Source organism: Rhinatrema bivittatum, chromosome 5 (genome assembly GCF_901001135.1).
Source record: "Rhinatrema bivittatum chromosome 5, aRhiBiv1.1, whole genome shotgun sequence".
Taxonomy (NCBI): Eukaryota; Metazoa; Chordata; class Amphibia; order Gymnophiona; family Rhinatrematidae; genus Rhinatrema; species Rhinatrema bivittatum.
The window spans coordinates 353,447,150-353,468,964 of NC_042619.1; the positions used below are offsets into that span (position 1 = coordinate 353,447,150).

A 21,815-nucleotide genomic window follows, 5' to 3' on the forward strand; every position below is an offset into this window, starting at 1 on the left:
TCAAGTATCTGAAGGTCTGTATCGTATCACCCCTGCTCCTCCTCCTCCTCCAAGGGTGTACATATTCAGGTTCTTCAACCTGTCCTCATAAGTCATTTGATGGAGACCACCCACCATTTTGGTCGCCCTTCTCTGTACCGCCTCCATCCTGTCTTTGTCCCTTCGGAGATACGGACTCCAGAACTGAACACAGTACTCCGGGTGAGGCCTCACCAAGGACCTGTACAAGGGGATAATCACTTCCCTTTTCTTACTAGATATCCCTCTCTCTCTATGCAGCCCAGCATTCTTCTGGCACACTGCTTTGTGGACTTCAGATTGTTAGAATTCCCTCACCCTGCTCCCACCTCGGGGGCAGCTATTGCATTGACCATCTTTTTTTTTTTTTTAGCTGGGGGCCATAAACTGCAGTCCCTTCCAGAACTTAACGTAGAACCCCCCCCCCCCCAAGTTGGGCCACTGGGTGTTTCTGTAGCTTGATTCCTGAGTCTCTTCCCCCCCCCCCCCCCCTCGGGGCTGTGACAGCTGAGCTCAGGTCCTGTGCATGGCAGATATACCACACTTGCCGCTAAGCCAGATAGCCCACTCCCATCAGGTTTTACATACCCCACTCTGTCCTGCTCCCTATCTAGTATTGATGATATTTTTCTATTACTATTCTTACCACTTTATCAAGCTGGGAAAAAGAGAGAGAGAGGTTGCACAGTAGACTTCCCAGCTGAAGTCTTGTGCAGGGATAGCAGAAGCTCCTCACGACCCGGCCTTCCCCCGCATCATGTTGCAAGGCTGCTGAGCTGCTCTTGCGTTGGATGAATATTCGATGTGGAAGCGAAGTATTTGTTGTGTTCTGAGAGGAGCCTCTCCGGTCACCATGGTTGCTTTTATGAAGCTCACCCGGTGGCGCTGGGGAACGAGCCAGCGGCCTGCGGCAGGCAAAGCACGCTTCACGCAAAGTCCAGAGGAAGCCGTATAGAACGGTGGGTTTTTTTTTTTTCTTTAACCAGAGAACTAATAACTAACTGTGCGGAAGCTGAAAATGTCAAACTTGAGAGAATATTTAACATTTTAAATGCACATATGGAGCATGGTGGTATATTCAGGAAAAGGCGATAATGCTGTCTGACTTTGGTTTTTCTGTTGTTCAGCCGCTGGCTTGGACTTTTGACTTGTTTTCCTGTGTCTGAGGCGAAATGCTTTTAGCAAACCTGCCACACGGAAGAAACTTTTCTTCAGCCCTTGCATGACCATGTGATAATGGTGGGGTGGGATTTTAGATGCACAGTACTAATAGTGGGCAAGTTTTAGGCTATTTACTTCCAGACGGGGCTTAGAATACAATTTATAGTGGCAGTGTAAGCAAAATTTTAGTTTTAAGATAGTGCAGTTAAAAGTTAAACAAAATCATTAAGCACCTCTTATTTCATTCTGATTTTTGGGTTAGCCTGCCATTTAAAAGTTTGGTTTTTTTTTTAAACTCCTCATTCTTAGTCAGCACCATCATATGACTAAATTAAAGAACCACCGATGAGTTGATCCTTCTCGGAGCGGCGGCTGTCAGCGGGTTTGACAGCCGATGCTCAATTTTGCCGGCGTCGGTTCTCGAGCCCGCTGACAGCCACGGGCTCGGAAACCGGACGCCGGCAAAATTGAGCGTCCGGTTTTCGGCCCGACAGCCGCCGGCCCATTTAAAAAAAAAATTTTTTTTAATTTTTTTTTTTTACTCTTTGGGACCTCCGACTTAATATCGCCATGATATTAAGTCTGAGGGTGCACAGAAAAGCTATCAGGTGCCACGGGTTGGACGCGCGTTTTCCCTTACCCCTTACTGAATAAGGGGTAAGGGAAAACGCGCGTCCAAGGGCAGGTTAACAGCGCGCTCCGTCGGAGCGCCCTGTACTGTATGGGCCCGCTAGTTAAGGTATTTCACTGTCCCCTTGTAGCTGAAGCATTGAAAGCTGAAGCGACTTGCCCAAATCACACAAGGGTTGTCAGCGGGAAGTGAACCTTGGCTTTCTTCCTACTTTAACTGCTAGGCTACTGCTTCAGTCCACAGTGAAATATGTGTGAAATGTTTCTTGCATATATGTTTAGGTATGTTGGGTATCCTGAAAGGCCTGTTGGGAGTGGCCCTGAGGACTGAAATTTAGAACCAATGCCTTAAAGACGTAAGATTTATAATCCCATACATAGAACAATATATATATATATATATATATATATATATATATATATTTTTTTTTTTTTTTTGTTTGTTTCTTTGTGTATTTGTTTTTGGGCACTGAGGGTTTGAGCAATCATGGCCCCAGCACACACTGCCTGCCTGTGACCTTTTTTTTATTTTTTTTCTAGGGTTGTCATTACCTGCTGTAGCTCGCAGCATCCGATCTTTCCTTGTAAGTTCCCCCCCCCACCCAGATATTAGCAAGGCCCTGACCTTTCTTAGCTTCTGAGATCTGATAAGGTCAGGCCTCCCCCCCCCCCCCCCCGGGCCGGTTGTGCTGGTATAAAAGAAAAATAAATGTTGCTCGTCTTGGAGTGGGCGGGTGGAAGGAAGTAGTACGGAACCAGAATACGTGTTCTTGTCTTGGGGGAGCAGGGACACAGAGCTGGTTGTGGACTAGAGACGAGATGCCCGCTTTGCTTGTTTTTTAAAGGCAGGTCTTTTCCGTAGCACTGGGAGGGCAGAAACTGTGCATTAATCTGTATTAATCTGTCACACCAGTGCTACTGTGCACGGCTGAAAAGGTAAGTACAGGGAGGCTTAAGCAAATAATCGGCTTTTCCTGAAAGCACGGGGCCAACCGGTAACCCGAGTGTAAATCTTCTCTAATAGTCTTACTGTGCATCCTCCACATAGAAGTGATTTAACCTCACAGGCAGCATTCAAATTGAAGAGAAAATGAAAGGAATATAGTCCTGTGTCCACTTCCCCCCAATACTGATCCTGAACCATCGCCACCCAAATTGCACAAACCCAGGCCTTCAAAGTGCAATAGAGGGACATATGTACATCTTATGCCCTGTTGCTTTAAGCTACCTAAATACCTAGGTTATGTTCTTCAGAGAAATTCTCTCCTTTTTTTATATACATGTATATTAATTGCTGAATGTATTTATCTTATTTTGGTACGTTTTGTAATCGGGCTTTCCAAGTATACTTGCTCAAAGCAGCGTAAGTAAAAACAAACAAACAATAAAACGTACAGAAATTTAAAACCTATGCAAAGATTCAGAAAATGCTAAAACTAATGCAAAAAAGGAGAACTAAATATAAAAGAGAGACAAAATTTAAATAAAAACTAAAATCGTAAACAATACAAAAATATTAAAAGTATACCGATCTTAAAGACATTTAAACAATATCTGGAATAAGAGAATTTAAAAACTGTATTAATAAGAGAATACAACATCATTTGATATTTCAAAATTTAAATCCAAGGTTATAGCAACAAGTGGTGGATTTATGAGCAATAAAACCCAGAAATAAAGAACAGTAGAACCAAAGAGCATAAAAAGGTTTAGGAACAGCATAACACGAACTCTTTGTTCCGTGAGAGTGGACAAGGACTCAAATCGTGTAATCTTGTGTAACAGCACGAGTTAGTAGCTGGGGGGGCTGTAGGATCCGGGACTTTTCAGCTTCCTGAGTGGTGAAGGTTGATCCTAAAGCAACAGTGATGCTTATGGCATGGGAATTGAGATCAGAGTATTGTTTCTGGGGGTCGTCGTCATTAACTTCCTTTTCATTTTGCAGTTCCCGGTTTGTTTCTCTTTTTTTTTTTTTTTTGCATGTGCCAGTGCCCGAGACCGACTTCAGTTGTCAAAAACAACTGTGCAGCTTTGCTTATCTTAATGGGATTTCTAGTTTGGTGGTTCTCGACGTGGGTGTGGGTGTGTGTGTGTGTCAGGGAGGGTCCTGGGGGGTGTGTGGCAGGGCCAGCAGGGGGGAGGCTGCTCTCTCCTCCTCAGCCCGGGTCGGGGGAGGGCAGGGGTCGGGCCTGACAGGAGGGCCACTGTCGCTTCCTCTTTTTTTTTTTTTCTTTTTTTTTTTGGCCCAGTGGGAGGCTGTTTCCTCCTTCACCCTGATCATAGTGAAATATCAGCCAGCGCCTGCTCCTCTAGACCTGACTGGGCACACCGACTTTACCTTCCCCATCCTGGGTCTGCATATAATGCCGCTGATGCTTTTTTTTTTTTCTTCTTTACCCTGTGGGGATTGGGGAGAAGAAGGTTAGGCAATGCTGGGCAGGAAGGAAGTGGAAGGAGGGGGGAGGGGAGGGAGCACGGTGGCTGCTGAGCAGGTGAGGGTGGGAAGGAAGGGAGCAAAAGGGAAACGGAGACGGCGGGGAGAGTTGTTGGGAGTGTGAGGGGATGATTGAAGAGTTGAGGGATGATTGGGGGCATGGAAGGGGAGTGATGGGGTGCAAGAGTCACGAAAGTTTTAGGAAGGTGCATTCTTCTGTTTTTGTATTGCGCTGCTCGTAGGAGGAAATATGTATTTTTGTTTCTAGTTCTTCAGTTTTACACTGCATGCAGAGTGGTTTTGTTTTTTTGGGGGTTTTTTTGGCATTTGGATGGCAGTTTTTTTTGTCTCCACGTTTGCCTTTTATTTGGTGAAGGCCACTTCTCTGGGTGTGTGACCAAGGTGTGAGGTATTTTACAAGCATGTAGTCATTTGTGTCGGTCGTATCTTGTCGTGTTTCTTCGATAGGACACACGCGTTGGAGGTGCGCTGCAGCTTTTTCATGGGTAGGGCTGAGTCCTCCGAGTTAGTGCTGCTATAGTGTACGGCAGGTTTGCTATACGTGCGCAGCCTGAGGCAGATTTTTTTTTTAAAAAGTATGGGCAACCGGTGCAAACAAAAATCCGGGGTCGGCGCCCGCAAGGCCGCGCAAAATCAGCAGCCTGCGCGGGCGCCGAGCCGCGCAGGCTGCCTCTGTTCCCTCCGAGGCCGCTCCAAAATCGGAGCGGCCTCGGAGGGAACTTTCTTTGGCCACCCCCCCCCCCCTCACCACCTTTATTTTAAAAGTTACGCCTGCCGGCGCGCCATGTTCCGGTCCGGGAGCTGGTCCGGAGGCCGCGTCCACACCCCCGGAATGCCCCTGGGCCGGAACCGTGCCCCTGACACGCCCCGGGACTTACGTGCATCCCGGAGCTCGCGCACGCCGCCGAGCCTATGCAAAATAGGCTCGGCGGCGTGCAGGGGGTGGAAGGGGCAGCTTTTCGGGGGGTTAAGCGCATATCCCTTTGAAAATCTGCCCCAGTGTTTCTAGGTTTTGTATTTTACAATGCACCTGGTAGTAGAGTGAGTTTGTGCTGCTGTTACTGAGATGACGCTAGTATCAGAATACCTGTTTTGTATGGTGAGTTTTATATGGGGAAGTATCCTAGTTCTGTTTTGTACCCATTCTTGGGGGGCCATAGATGCAGAATATATATTTACGTGTAGCCTTGTAATGGTTATGGGCCGGATTTTCAAAATGTTGCGCGCACCCGGGCATAAAGCCCCCCAGGGCTTTACAAAAGGGGCGGTTCGGGGGCGGGCAGGGCGAGGCCAGAGGCCTCCGCGCGGCCGCTGGGCCAGGAATCGCGCGCCGGCAGTTGGCCGGCGCGCGCAACTTACTTCAGCCCCGGGGCTGATGTAAGTTTTGTAACAAAAAAAAAAAAAGAAAGTCATCAAAGGTAGGGGGGGTGAAAGGTGGAGGGGAGGTAGGAAAGTTCCCTCCGAGGCCGCTCCGATTCCGGAGCGGCCTGTGAGGGAAAACGGGGGAAGGCAGCGCGGCTCTGAGCGGGCTCGGCACGCGCAAGGTGCACAATTGTGCACCCCTTGCACGCTCCGACCCCAGATTTTATAACATGCGCGCGCATGTCATAAAATCGGGCATACACGTGCGCGTGCCGGGTAGTGCGCGCACGTGTACGCCGCGCTCGCTGCTTTTAAAATCTACCCCTATATGTTTAGTGTGTCTCGCACATGAGCATCATCCGTCAGGTGTGCCCCGATTTTATATAATAAAAAAAAAAAGTTGAGAGCCACTCGCTGATCTAGTTCATCTTTCCTAATAGCGTCCAAGGTGGGCTACAGTTTAAGATGAAATGCAATTTCATCAACCACAATGATAAAGCAATTTACATAATCCCCTGCCTATACACAATCAACCACCTGCAGAACACACAACTCAAAATAACAAAAACTGCACACACAAATCAGAATAAAACCAGCAAAAAAAGGCATTGGGCCTGATCTTAAAAAGATTTACACACCTAAAACTGGGTTTTAATAAATGCACTTTATGCATGTAAGTGGAGCTTTTGAAAAATTGCTACAACATATGCCATTGAATTGTCCATAGGATATTCACGTGTAAGTGCACTTTATGCATGTACATTTCTTTTGAAAATTGTTACGATAGTATTTTATATTTACACGTGTAACTCCTTTTAAATTACCTCCATTATCTTAATAAATGCAAGATCTAGATCCAACTCAATTCCAGCAGACCTATCAAGCCTACTAAAAAAAAAAAATACAAGGGAGGAGGTCTCCAATTACCACCTTTCCATGTAATTTCTGTGTAATCTTGAGTCAAATCTGTAATTTGTTTTATTTTAGGGCATGAATTTTATCACTGGGTATCTGATTCTTATCACAAGGGATGAAGAGAAATCGTTCTGGCTGCTAGATGCTCTCATTGGTCGAATTTTGCCTGGTAAGCGAAGCGTTCGTTGTACGCGGTGTGCACCCTTGTAACAGTTTTGCTATTTCACTTCTGCCTGGTCATCTTTTTTGTGTTTATTTACTGCATGCGACCTCTCTGCCCGGGCAGGGATCGTGCCCCCTATGGGTGAATTCTGGTGGGACGGTTCTAAAAGTAAAAGCAGTGCCTTGGCGTAGCTTATCTACCTAGGAGGCGCGTCAAGCCACGGCAGGGCTCTACCGCCCGTTAAACGGTGTATATTGCGCAGCGTATGCTATTTATCGCACGACGTAGCCCTACTGCAGCTTATCACGCGATATTCGTCAGCCGCAATAAGTTAACAACTGCTCAGGACCCTAATATGGGTCCTGAGGCTCCTGCATTAGATTTAAAGGGCCGTGCAAAAGAATGGAAAAAAACCCTGTGTGCAAAAACAGAAAAAGAAAAACCAAAAAAAGTGTGTGTGTGGGGGGGTGAAAGCTGACCCCCAGCTCACACCAGGACCGCCAATGAAGCTGGCCTCAATAAACCAAAGTAAAATAAAATGACGACAGCCCCCCTCAACATCAGCATAAAAAAATAATATGCCCCCCTACCTCCCCTTTCATTCTATATGTCCTGGTATTGGCTCACCTCTTCCTAACCCCCCCAATGAAAAATAAAGCCTTGAATTATAGGGCCTCCACTTCCCCCTGCCCCCCCCCCCCAAGTGTGCATATTGTTGGTGTCAAGTGGAAACCCTAACCTCCCGCACCCCCAAACCAGCCTGGGCCTGGTTGGCGTCATTTTCAAAACGGCGCCAGCCTGACCTTGCCCCGGTCACCGGACCTCAGCCACGTGGCTCAGTTCCGATCCCCCAGACCTTGCCTCTATTACGTGATAGGGGGCAAGGTCAGGCTGGCGCCATTTTGAAAAATGGTGGTCCTGAGCCCCATCATGGGATCACTGTCCAACCTTTGCAGCTTGCGGGGGGGGGTGGTTAGGGTTTCTACTCAACACCAAATATTTATTTGTACACGTGGGGTGACAGGGGGGCAGGGTACCCAGCCACCCCCAACTTATTGACGCCGTCCTGGTTGTTTGATGGGGAGTTGTAGCCTGCTGGCACCAACCTGGCTACCGCAAGGCTTACACTATTAAGGTACCACCTTTAATTTTAGGTGTGTAAATCTTTTTAAAATCAGGCCCAATGCCTTTTTTTGCTGGTTTTATTCTGATTTGTGTGTGCAGTTTTTGTTATTGTGAGTTTTTTGTCCTTAGCCCCTCTCCACGTGCCTCTGGTCTTGAGCAAGTGGAGGGTGGGTTCGCAATAACTTATTTATTTTTTTATTTTATTTAGATTATTACATTCCGCCTCGTGCACTTTTTTTTTTTTTTTTCAGCGCTTCAAAGCGGATTACATTCAGGTACTGTAGGTATTTCCCTATCCCCAGAGGGCTCACAATCTGTAGGGGCCGATGCTATAAATATGCGCAGAAAGCGGGCCCTGAACAGTCGGCACCCCTCCCCCTTTGGGGGCGCCATGCAATATTTAAACTAGGAGGTCGCGTTAGCAAGGCGGCAGGCGCTGGGGTTTGCTTGCGCGCCCCCATTCGCCTGCCTCCTTGTTAACGGGAACCCGATCGGCGTCGGCCGTCCACCGGTTAGGAAAACAGACGCCGACTTTATCGTCTTCTGTTTTTCCTAAACGCCGCACAGCCGGGGGTTCAGGAAACAGACGCTTGTCAATTGAGCGTCTGTTTCCCGCACCCGACTGTCAGTGGTTTGTTTTTTTTTTTACTTTATTAAATTTTTAAATTTTAAATTTATTAAATTTTATTAAATTTTTCCTCCTACTTAATATCGCAAGGAGTAGGAGGCAGTACAGAAAAGTTTATTTGTGTTTTTTTTCTGCTTTTCTGTACCAGTTTTAAGAGTGCTCAGCTATTAACGCCTGCATAAGGGGATTAGTTAGCGCCTCTACACCCCGCGTCCAACGGCGGGTTACACGGTGCGCTGGGCTGAGCGCACTGTATTGCATAGGCCCCTAGGTTCGTACCTGAGGCAATGGAGGGTAAAGTGACTTGCCCGAGGTCACAAGGAGCGACATCCTAACTTTTATTTCTATTACTGTCCTCATATCTATGCCAAGCATGTCTGTTTTTCTGTGAATTGAGAGTAGATGATGATATATCAAACATTAAGGCTAGCAATAACTCGTAGGTGTGGATTTTCTTTTTGAAAAGCAGAAATAATGTGTAAGTATAAGCTCACAGCTCATCTGCATTTACGAAATCAGAGAGAGAGGGGAAAGTATCTAAGGACAATGCAAGGAAAGAATTTCAGCCTCTCTCTGTCAGATTATAGTAACTGTGCAAGAAACACAGAGCTTCCGGAAAGTTCCTCCTATCTTGGCACAGTGCATGAATGCGCTCCTATTCACAGTGGCCCCTGCCCTGAGTATCTCAGAGTGCTTCATCTCCTCCTTCCATGGGAAAGCAATAGAAAATGAAGATAAGGGCGCGAAGTAGGATGACCAGCAAGATTTTAATCCGCTTGCACCAGGGTTGTGCATAAAAATGGTCAACAAAAGTTGATGACCAAAACCATAAGTGGTGTGGAGGTTCTTGCACTAGAGCTGAGGCTGTTCAGCACGCAGCGGGTGCTGCCTAACAATAACACATGTCTGCATGTAGATAAAGGAACAGCATACGTAAATGAGGATTTAAGGGGCACTTGAATTTAGCACCTATCTCTGAATAGGTGTTTAGTGTGCCAATAACTATGGGCACACTGACGTTTAACAGCGGGGAGAGGATCCTGCCTTCCGGCCCTCCCCCTAACACACAGTTCTGCAAGATTAAGGGGGCCACGGTGCCGTGATCACCTCCCCTCTATTCCCCCCCATGTCCTTGACACAGAGAAAACAGGGCCACAGTGTCCCAGTCCCTCCTTTAGTGTCCTTACAACAACAGCAGCAGCAGCATATAACAAATGCACAAGATTATTTAGATGGTAACTTTCAAGGCGGCGCACGTCCGGGGACACGGTGATTTTATAACATATGCGTGCATGTTATAAAATAGCCTGAGCGCGCACAATTGTAAGTGGGTACGTACCTAGGGCAAGCAAATCCCGTTTCTACCGCATAAATCAGGGTATTTTAAAACCAGCGTGCTTCCACGCCATGATCGGTTTCACTCGTTCATCCAGTGTTCAGCTAGGGCTTCATACCCCCCCCCCCCCCCCCCCCCCCCCCCAGTTTAATAGTCTGCATTTCCACCCCTGTGTCTTTAAATACCTCCAAAATGGCTGTTTTTTCTTGTTTTGTGTTTGCTTTTTTTTTTTTTTTTTTTAACAACTTATTAGTACATTGCCCTTTAACAGTTGTTTTCTCATGCATGGGAAAACCTTTTTAGTGCAGACTAATGTCACTAAGACTTACAAAAAAAAAAAATCCATGTTATGCAGATTTAAGTTGCAGGAGGAAAGGACACAGACAGTGGTTTCACAATCTGACATGTGAAAGAGCTCCCCAGTTTGCCAGAGTGCTTCCTGGCTGCGGCTTTAACTTGTATTGCTCAAGGTTTTCATTCTTAGTGTCAGACAGTTAAAAAAAGTGCACACCAGCGGGAATTGGCTGCACCAGAAGTTTAGACTGGATGGACCTCTGGGTTTTTATTTTAACCTGAGCAACCCTGATTCCATTCAGTGACTGAATTCGTGGAAATCAGTGGGACTGACCATATAATTTCTTGGCTTTTTTTTTGACTAGGATAGAGTGTAAGGTCTTAGCCGTGAGCCACGGATGATCCTTTCTGGGTCTTCTGGCGGAGATTCAGAAACTGTAGCATTACGGGGAGATGGGGCTGGGGGTTTAGTGCTCCGCCACCCAGTCCCCATGGGGTTAACGATGATGTAATATCCATTGCCAAGGCAGGAGGATTATCCCTCCTTTTTAAAATGTTAATTTAAGCATTTTATATGAAGTAGAAGTTAATGCTTTCCTGCTGCGGTCTGTGGAAGATATATTTCTCGTTTTATTCTTAAACAAGCCTGACGCAGCAAAGCAATGGTTTTCCTTGAAAACTGCTGAGCCATCGAGCGGTTTTGTACATAGTCCTGGTATGCTGATGCTCACCGAACTGAAGACTGTCACCTGATCAGAGGGTGATGTTAAATTAATACTTCAAAAGCGCTGTTAGTGTGTGCAGAGTGCTCGCAATAACAATTAATTTAAAAAGATCACAAGAGGAGGGAAGAATGCTGTTTTGGTAAATAATTACACACACACACACAGAGACCTCTGCTTTCAGTTTCTACTTTGTTTTCCCTGGGAATTATATCAAATTTTTTTTACTTCAAGAACAAAAAATGGGAGGAATCGGTCAAAATAAGACTCGTCATTCTTATAGGCGACTATAATTTTTGTTCTTGTAATAAACACTGATCGATTTCCAGGAAAAATAAAATAAAACAAAAACTGAAAATGAAGCTCCTTCAATACACAAGAAAGAGAGGCTGTATTATTATTATTATTATTATTATTTTTTTTTTTTTAATACTATGAGGTCCTTATTAAGTAAGCCGGCGAGTGAACAAGTTAGCCGGATAACTTGTCCTGGATATTCAGTGGGATAAACGTCCAACTGAATATCCCTCATTTAAAATTATTGGGCGGTCTTTAAACCTAACCATCCAGCTTTTGAAAATGGTCGGTTAGGTCTGAAGTTATCCGTCCTTGTGTGGCCAAATAACCAGCCACTTAAGCGGATATTTTCAAAAGATATCTAGTTAAGTGGCACTTGTGGGCAAAAATAAACCCCAAATAATTCACCGTGGGCCTCCAGGCCCAATTCCCCCCCCCCCCCCCCCCCATCAAATGTAACAAATCCCTTACTGGTCAAGATCTTCCCCCCCCCTCCCCAAATCAAAATCCTGGCACCCGTCCTCCAGGCTTCTTCCCTCCCTCCCCAGGAAACAAATTTGTGCAGCATTGCCACCTACACGCCGCCATTCCCCCCCCCCCCCCCTTGAAGCCCTCCCAGTATCTGAAAATAACCCCTTCTGTGGCCTGGGATCATAATATGCTGTGATGCCAGGCGCTTCCAGTGTAAGCGCGAGCTATCATCGTAACCTACAGGACGATGCATAGGAAACTTGAGAAAATGCTTCTGCACTGATAGAGGAACTGTTGCCTGGAATAGCTTTCTGACAGCACTAGTGACAACCGAAGCCAAAAGAGAATTTATCCCCTTGACGTATCGTAAACAAAATTGAGTGAGTAAACAATTTTAGTAGTCGTCAATTTTGGTGAAAGGAAAAGAGGGAATTGAACAGCTTCTGGGGGGGTAAAGTAACTACAAAAAAAAGGAATTAAATTGTGCTAATGACATATTTCTCTGATCAGCAGTGGCTATTACAGGTAATGTACTGCAGAGGATGAAACTATTTTAATCATTTTTTTGTGTATTTGTTTATGATACAACATCAAGATGATGTGTCGAATGTTTTTTGTGAATTGTCGTAATTGCAAATGTTTTGGAAGAATTTTTGTTAACATCCGCATACAATTAGAATGTAAGAATATGTATGCATTTACTATTTTGGCTAAATACATTTAGAAAGCGAATATAGGTTTAGTGATGCAATATATTAGGTTAGTGGATAAAGCATAAGCATTGCTAAGTTAAATGGACGAGATTGATAAGACAGGCTAAGAGACAATTTGAAAAGAAGTTGGCCGTATGGTCAAAAACTCATAATAAAAGCTTTTTAAAATATATCCTAAGCAGAAAGCTTGCAAAGTAGTTGGTTGGACCGCTAGATGATTGAGGGGCTAAAGAGGTACTTGGGGAAGATAAGGCCATGGCGGAAAGACTCAATTAAATTAATTCTTTGCTTCGGTGTTTGTTGGGGAGATACCCTTTCCGGAGGTGGTTTTCAAGGGTGGTGATTCAGATGAACTGAATCAGATCATGGTGAATCTGGAAGATGTGGTGGGCCAGATTGACAAACTGAAGAGTAGTAAATCACTTGGACTGGATGGTATACACCCCAGGGTTCTGAAAGAACTCAAAAGTGAAATTCAGACAGATTACGTTAAATGTAATAGATCAATAAAATTATCCATTGTATCTGAAGACTGGAAATGGCCAATGTAACCTCAAAATTTACAAAGGGCTCCAGGGGTTATCCAGTAAACTATACACCAATGAGCCAGACTTCAGTACCAGGAAAAATCTGGAAACTGTTATAAAGAACAAAATCACAAAACATTCAGATAGACATGGTTTAATGGGTCACAGCCAGCGGGGATTTATCCAAGGGAAGTCTTGCCTTACAAATCTCCTACTTTTTTTTTTTTTTTAAAGGAGTGAATAAACATGTGGATAAAGGTGAACCGGTAGATGTAGTGTATTTAGATTTCCATAAGGTGTTTGACAAAGTCCCTCATGAGAAGCTTCTAAAAAACCCTAAAAAGTCTTGGGATAGGAGGCGATGTCCTTTCGTGGATTACAAGCTGGTTGAAAGACAGGAAACAGAGAGTAGGATTAAATGGTCAGTTTTTTTCATAGTGGAAAAAGGTAAACAGTGGAGTGCCTCAGGGATCTGTACTTGGACCGGTGCTTTTCAACATATATATAAATGATCTGGAAAGGAATACGACGAGTGAGGTAATCAAATTTGCAGTTGATACAAAATTATTCAGAGTAGTTAAATCACAATCCGCTTGTGATTTATTACAGGAGGACCTTGCGAGACTGGAAGATTGGGCATCCAAATGGCAGATGAAATTTAATGTGGACAAGTGCAAGGTGATGCACATAGGGAAAAATAACCCTTGCTGTAGTTACACGATGTTAGGTTCCATATTAGGAGCTACCACCCAGGATAAAGATCTAGGCTTCATAGTGGATAACACATTGAAATCATCAGCACAGTGTGCTGCAGCAGTCAAAAAAGCAAACAGAATGTTAGAAATTATTAGGAAGGGAATGGTGAATAAAACGGAAAATGTCATAATGCCTCTGTATCGCTCCATGGTGAGACCACACCTTGAATACTGTGTACAATTCTGGTTGCTACATCTCAAAAAAAGATATAGTTGCACTGGAGAGAGTGCAGAGAAGGGCTACCAAAATGATAAGGGGAATGGAACAACTCCCCTATGAGGAAAGACTAAAGAGGTTAGGGCTGTTAAGTCAATTGAGAGGGAATATGATAGAGGTCTATAAATCATGAAAGGAATTGAACAGGTTAATATAAATTGGTTATTTACTCTTTTAGTAATAGAATTATTAGGGGGCATTCCATGAAGTTAGCAAGTAGCTCATTTAAAACAAATCAAAGAAAATTCTTTTTCACTCGGCGCATAGTTAAGCTTTGGAATTCATTGCCAGAGGACGTGGTTACAGCAGTTAGTGTAACTGGGTTTAAAAAAGGTTTGGATAAGTTCCTAGAGGAAAAATCCATAAACTGCTATTGATCAATAAGGAATAGTACCTTGAGATCTATTTAATGTTTAGGTAATTGCCAGGTTCTTGTGGCCTGAATTGACCACTGCTGGAAACAGGATGCTGGGCTTGATGGACCCTTGGTCTGACCCAGTATGGCAATTTCTTATGTTCTTATACCTCCTCATATTTATTATTGCCAGTTTAAAGTTTGGATTAATCTACCCTTTGTCTATTCGCCCATTATAATCTAGAAAGAACCCTGCTGAACCGTTTGTTACATTATTATTCAGTTGGTTTGGGAAAACGGTAAAGTAGGGATCAATTTTAACTAGATCAAAGCCCCCCCCCCCCCCCCCCCCGATGATTCAATCACAAAGGAATATTCAGCTAAATCTTTAGTTGGCTTTCTTAATCTAAAAGTAATGGGACTGACATTTTGTGGAACATGGAGACAAATTTATCCTAAAGATATGGACATATCCTCCAGGACTGAATATTTCATACCTAAATATTTCTGAACAACGCTGGGACAGTATCAGTTACCTGGTCCAACCATACTTCACTATGGGACAGTATTTGATCTCCTGCTGGATCCCACTAAAAAGGTTATAATGGTAGAAATCTTATGATAGAATTTGGAAGGTATTATATCCCATACTACTCTGCTGGTTGCAGCCACAAAAAAAGGGGTTGAATTAGACAAGGTTTAAACATTGTGAGCGGTAAGAACATGCCATACTGGGTCAGACCAAGGGTCCATCAAGCCCAGCATCCTGTTTCCAACAGTGGCCAATCCAGGCCATAAGAACCTGGCAATTACCCAAACACTAAGAAGATCCCATGCTACTGATGCAATTAAGAGCAGTGGCAATTTTCTAAGTCAACTTAATTAATAGCAGGTAATGGATTTCTCCACCAAAACGTATCCAAACCTTTTTTAAACCCAGCTATTCTAACTGCACTAACCACATCCCCTGGCAACAAATTCCAGAGTTTAATTGTGCGTTGAGTGAAAAAGAACTTTCTCCGATTAGTTTTAAATGTGCTACTTGCTAACTTCATGGAGTGCCCCCTAGTCTTTTTATGATCCGAAAGAGTAAATAACCGATTCACATCTACCCGTTCTAGACCTCTCATGATTTTAAACACCTCTATCATATCCCCCCTCAGCCGTCTCTTCTCCAAGCTGAACAGCCCTAACCTCTTCAGCCTTTCCTCATAGGGGAGCTGTTCCATCCCCTTTATCATTGTGGTCGCCCTTCTCTGTACCTTCTCCATCGCAACTATATCTTTTTTGAGATGTGGCGACTAGAATTGTACACAGTATTCAAAGTGCGGTCTCACCATAGAGCGATACAGAGGCATTATGACATTTTCCGTTTTATTCACCATTCCCTTTCTAATAATTCCTAATATTCTGTTTGCTTTTTTGACTGCTGCAGCACACTGAGCTGACTATTTCAATGTATTATTCCACCATGAAGCCTAGATCTTTCCTGGGTGGTAGCTCTTAATATGGAACCTAACATTGTGTAACTATAGCATGGGTTATTTTTCCCTATATGCATCACCTTGCACTTATCCACATTAAATTTTATCTGCCATTTGGATGCCCAATTTTCCAGTCTCACAAGGTCCTCCTGCAATTTATCACAATCTGCTTGTGATTTAATTAATCTGAATAATTTTATCTCATCTGCAAATTTGATTACCTCACTCGTGGTATTCCTTTCCAGATCATTTATAAATATATTGAAAAGCACAGATCACAATACAGATCCCTGGGACACTCCACTGCCCACCCCCTCCACTGAGAAAATTGTCCATTTAATCCTACTCTCTGTTTCCTGTCTTTTAGCCAGTTTGTAATCCACGAAAGGACATCGCCATCTATCCCAAGACTTTTTACTTTTCCTAGAAGTCTCTCATGAGGAACTTTTGTCAAACACCATCTGAAAATCCAAATATACTACATCTACTGGTTCACCTTTATCTACATGTTTATTAACTCCTTCAAAAAAGTGAAGCAGATTTGTGAGGCAAGACTTGCCTTGGGTAAAACCATTCTGACTTTGTTCCATTAGATCATGCCTTTCTATATGTTCTGTGATTTTGATCTTTAGAACACTTTCTACTATTTTTCCTGGCACTGAAGTCAGGCTCACTGGTCTGTGGTTTCCCGGATCACCCCTGGAGCCCTTTTTAAATATTGGGGTTACATTAGCCACCCTCCAGTCCGTCAGGTACAATGGATGATTTTAATGATAGGCTACAAATTTTTACTAATAGATCTGAAATTTCATTTTTGAGTTCCTTCAGAACTCTGGGGTGTATACCATCCCGTCCAGGTGATTTACTACTCTTCAGTTTGTCAATTAGGCCTACCACATCTTCTAGGTTTATCGTGATTTGGTTCAGTCCATCTGAATCATTACCCATGAAAACCTTCTCTGGAATGGGTATCTCCCCAACATCCTCTTCAGTAAACACCGAAGCAAAGAAATTGTTTAATTCCGTGATGGCCTTATCTTCTCTAAGTGCCCCTTTAACCCCTCGATCATCTAACGGTCCAACTGACTCCCTCACATGCTTTCTGCTTCGGATATATTTAGATTTTACTGTGAATTTTTGCCTCTATGGCCAACTTATTTTCAAATTCTTTCTTAGCCTGTGTTATCAATGTCTTACATTTAACTTGCCAACGCTTATGCATTATCCTAATTTCTTCTGTTTGATCCTTCTTCCAATTTTTGAGTGAAGGTCTTTTGGCTAAAATAGCTTCTTTCATCTCCCCTTTTAACCATGCCGGTAATCATTTTGCCTTCCTTCCATCTTTTCTTAATGTGTGGAATACATCTGAACTGTGCTTCTAGGATGGTATTTTTTTTTAACAATGTCCACATCTCTTGCACACTCTTTACCTTTGTAGCTGCTCCTTTCAGTTTTTTTTCTAACTACGTTTCTCATTTTATTTATTATTTATTTATTTATTTATTTAAGGCTTTTATATACCGACTTTCTTGATACAGATCAAATCAACTCGGTTTACATCGAACTAAGCAGAACTATAATCAACAATTCAACAACAGATATTTAGAAGGAGCATAAAAGTTACATTATAACAAGGTTGCCTTAACTGGGAGAGGGAAAAAAAGAGGGGGAGAAAGAAAGATAAATAATTATATACAATAAATTACTATATACAATGGACTATGGGATAGGGGCAGAGGCCAAACCTCATGATAAGTTGTGAGCGAGATTAGCGTTTGATTATTTACATAAGTGATATGATGATTCTGAATCAGACTGTAGTGCTAGTATCTGGGAAGGCTCGGCAGAATAGCCATGTCTTTAGTTTCTTTTTGAAAGTTAGTAGACAGGTTTCCTGCCTGAGATCCGGAGGCATGGCGGACCTCATTTTATCAAAGTTTCCCTTTTGAAAGTTTAGCACTAGAGCCATGGATTTGCTTACTGTCCCCTTTCCAGTTATTAAATCAAATTTGATCATATTATGATCACTATTGCCAAGCGGCCCCACCACCGTTACCTCTCTCACCAAATCCTGTGCTCCACTGAGAATTAGATCTAAAATTGCTCCCTCTCTCATCTGTTCCTGATCCAATTGCTCCATAAAACTTGTTATTTATTCCATCCAGGAACTTTATCTCTCTAGTGTGGCAAGATGCTACATTTACCCAGACAATATTGGGGTAATTGAAATCTCCCATTATTACCACACTACCAATTTGGTTAGCTTCTCTAATTTCTCTCAGCATTTCACTGTCCGACTCACCATCTTGGCCAGGTGGACGGTAGTATACTCCTATCACTATACTCTTCACCAACACACAAGGGATTTCTACCCATAAAGATTCGATTGTGCATTTAGTCTCATGCAGGATGTTTATCCTGTTGGATTCTAAGCCGTCCCAGACATAAAGCGCCACACCACCTCCCGAGTGCTCCAAATGCGCTAGACTTCAACCCTGGTTACTTGATGATTGGCGCTACTGCTCACAAGTTTTGACTTCTGCCAGTTGAAACTCTTTTTTTTGTGTCTGTTACCATGTGTCCAGTGTTAGCACCTGTATCTCTGTTTATCTTGCTGGAGGAATAGCAACAATACAGACTGCAATTAACGTAATCCTATTAAGGGTTAGTCCTGTAACTACAGTTTAAGCCCCTTCTGATTAAGAGACCCAGATGTTCAAGAAAAAGCATATTAAGGCAAAACTTTTTTTTTTTTTTTTTTAGAGAAACATGTATCCACAAAAATGTCTTCCTGTAATACATTGCAAGCACTCAGCTGTTTAGTAACAGCTAAAGCAGAAATGGAAGTCAAAATGACCTAAACGGTGTTTCTGTGATAAAGGGGCAAAAGGTGATAGCTTCATAGTCCACGAGCTTAAAATGAAAGAAGACACCACACTGACAACTTTTTTGAAAGATTTTGGCAAATCCCTTTAGCACAGTAAACAAAAGTTAAAAATTTGCAAAATCCCTTACAAGAAGCACTCATCTCTAAGGTTTGCATAATTCGTCCAAGACTGAAGCTGTCTTCTGCCCTGCCAAGTCTCAGGTCCACACCATCTCTCTCCGGCTTTCTTTCCTTCTTCCTACCACGCCCTCCCCCCCCCCCCCCCAATCCTCTTAACTTGGCTAAAAATCTTGGAGTCGCCCTTGATCTTTTTCCCCTTTCTGTGCATCCGTTTCTCATAAACCCGTTCATTTCTTTGGCGTCGGCTCCGTAATAGCCATGAAATCTGTTCCTCCCCTGATTTTTAGTCCTCGCTTACCTTCTGTGCACGGTTTTCTCTCGTTTTAAATCAGTGCTTCTCAACCCAAGTGCAGAAGGTACTCATAACCAGTTGGGTGACGGGTGTAGTAGAGTGCAACACAGTAGCCGTGCTTTTCATTGATGTTTAATGAAGGAAAACCAGGGTCAAAACAACATAATGTTCCCTAACTAAAGCAAAAACTGCAGGAGAACAGCCATGGTAGTCAAAAGTGACTTCTCTTACTGGGCAACACAGTTCAGTACAATCCAGCACAGCCCTGTTCAGACCCAGCGTTGCCCTTGAGAGACATTGTGCTAACAGAGAACTCCTTGCTGGCTTGAACTTGCCGACATGCATTTTGTTTTCAGGTTCTTCATCATGAATATGCATGAGATATATATATTTGCATACTATGGAGACCCACCCAGTGTACGCAGATCTCGAGCAATGTTTATTGTGGATATCCTGAAAAACCAGACTGGCTAGGTGCATCTCAAAGCCAGTGCTGGGAAACAGTGGTTTTTAGATGAGTTTAACAGTCTCCTTGCCGGGCTCCCTAGAGCTGTTCTCTGCTCTCTCCCAAATCTTCAAGAACTCTGCCACAGGTCTCTCTTATTCTGCCTGCCTTGTCACTCTTCTGTCACGCCCCTTCTAGTCTTGCTTTCCTCGTTGTCTGTCAAGCAGCATGCTGTATTTAAACTCCTGGTCCTTGCCTTCAAATTAATTTATGGTTTGGCTTCCCCTCTACGCCTCTGCATTCATCCACGGCTGTTTTGAGCTTCATCGGCCACAGGATTAAACCAGCCGCAGTACTGCTCTTGCTCTTACTTCCTTCTTACACCTGCCCTTGGGTCAGAATTACCACCCATCATCCAGGAAGCTCCCCTCCTTGCTGCTCTTCTGATCTAGATTAAAGACCTATCTCTTCACATGTGTTTATCCTTGATTCTTTATCGGTCCTCATTTTTTAATTTAATTTTAATTTTGAAATATAATTACAATGAAACACTTCCTTAAAAATAATTTTATGTACAGAAATAAGGGGAAGAAGAAAAATAGCCCAAACACCAGATCCTAGTTTCACCTATACCCCCTTCAAGACCCAACCACGTCAGATCTGAACTTCTCACCTGTTTAAGACTTCTTCTCTGATTCATCAGTCTTCCTTAACTCATGCACTTCTCGCATATTTTGCACATCAACATGGTCTATGTACCCTCATATCACAATTTAGTCTACCCTTTAATTTTTTCTAGACATTTATTCTCGCTATAAACATGCCGAACATTTACCTACGTCCTGTTGACGAGTTACTATTATTATCTATGTAATATTTAATTTATTATTAATATCTATATGTTATAGGTTATATGCTATATGTTATACGTTATATGTTAAGAAACGCTGTTCCATGTAACGCCTTTTGTGCGAAAGTTTTGTTATATGTAAACCGACCTGATTCGATACTTGTATTGAGAATGTCGGTATATAAAAAGCCGAAATAAATAAATAATAAATAAGAAGAATTGGAGGCATACAAGCAATTCAAAATATGCCATAAATTCATAAAATTATTCTAGTCCAAAAGGGAGGGGAGAGATCTGCGAATGGGTAATTTTAGGATTATGTAATATATATAAGCTCCAGGGGCACCATTAGCTCTGGGCACATGGGGCCTGTGCCCCAAGTCTCTTCCTCAGAGTGCTGAGCCTGTGGCAGCTGTCAAGCAACAAAAAGGAGAGGCCCAGCGACAGCAGACCCCACTCCATGGCAGCTCATGAGGAGACCCGGCAGGGCTGTCATTGGACACCATCCCCACAGCGGCCCAAAAAGAGTCCTGATGAGGCCGAGGAGGAGGCCTTGAATGAGAACCCGAGTTGGAATGTGTGTGAGCATGTGCGTATGGGGGAGCATATGAGAGTGGTAGAGAGAGCGTGTGCGAGCGTGTGTGTGTGTGTAGATGACAGAGGTTAAAGTTTTTGTGCAGGCCTACCTTCATTAATCCACAACAATTTCAGGATAACTGCAAATCAAAAGTTGTGAGGTATGGAGAGCAAGCAATTTGTTTTATCTTTATTAGTTTTAATTATTGGATGCTATTTGATATCTGCTCTTTTGAAATATTTTATAGATTTTTCGGCGCTTTAAAAAAAAAGTATTTCAGTGTTTGTTTATTGCATGTTAATCTTTTTGTCAGATGATTTGAAATATATTTTTTTTATTATATGATTTGCTATTATTGTATATTTCTTGATTTTATTGTTTGAGGTTTTGTGAAGAATGGTGGTTTCTGTTTTTCCATTGTTGCATTGCTAACTAACCGCATCATTCTTCAAAATGCGTTCTCTCTCTTAGAACCAAGATAATTAAAAAAAAAATAATAATTCTATTTCTGTGTGTGCATACTCATATATTGAGAGATGCAGATAATTTCAAAACATTTTTAGAAAAGTTAGGGCAACAGAAAATCTGGAAAAGATTTTGTTATTTAGGAAGATTTTAAAGTGAAACCTTGCTCAAATTTTGGAAGAAACTGAGTGGGTAGAAGTCACTGGTGCACTAACTCAGCAGTACCATGCAGGTTGCTGAAAGTCAGTATTTCTGTTTCCTAAATGTATTGCTTTCTCTCATTTGTCGCGTTTGGATCCCCATGTTTTTCTAATATTTTCATTTCTAGTACTCTTACGCTTTTTTTTTTAATGAAATTAAAAAATTCCTGCTGATGCTCTCTGACTCTTCTAGCAGTTCTCCTCCTCTGAATTCCTGCTTCAGAGGACCTTGTTGTGCTCACAGATTGTGTTTCAGTATAATGCTGTCTGTGTTTACGATGCATGTCAGCCCAGTAGCATCCTGATGTACTTAGATCAGGGCACATCAAAACCCCCAGGCCTTGACAGCAG

General features: G+C 43.0%; 1 protein-coding gene across 2 annotated transcripts in view; it reads left to right on the plus strand.

Moving 5' to 3' along the window:
* GRTP1 (growth hormone regulated TBC protein 1) overlaps positions 1-21,815 on the plus strand; it is an 87,614-nt gene that overhangs the window by 24,326 nt on the left and 41,473 nt on the right. For both annotated transcript variants that reach the window (XM_029604660.1, XM_029604659.1), the window contains exon 5: positions 6,614-6,710. In XM_029604660.1, coding sequence (XP_029460520.1) covers positions 6,614-6,710 — 97 coding nt within the window. The remainder of the gene's footprint in view (positions 1-6,613; positions 6,711-21,815) is intronic.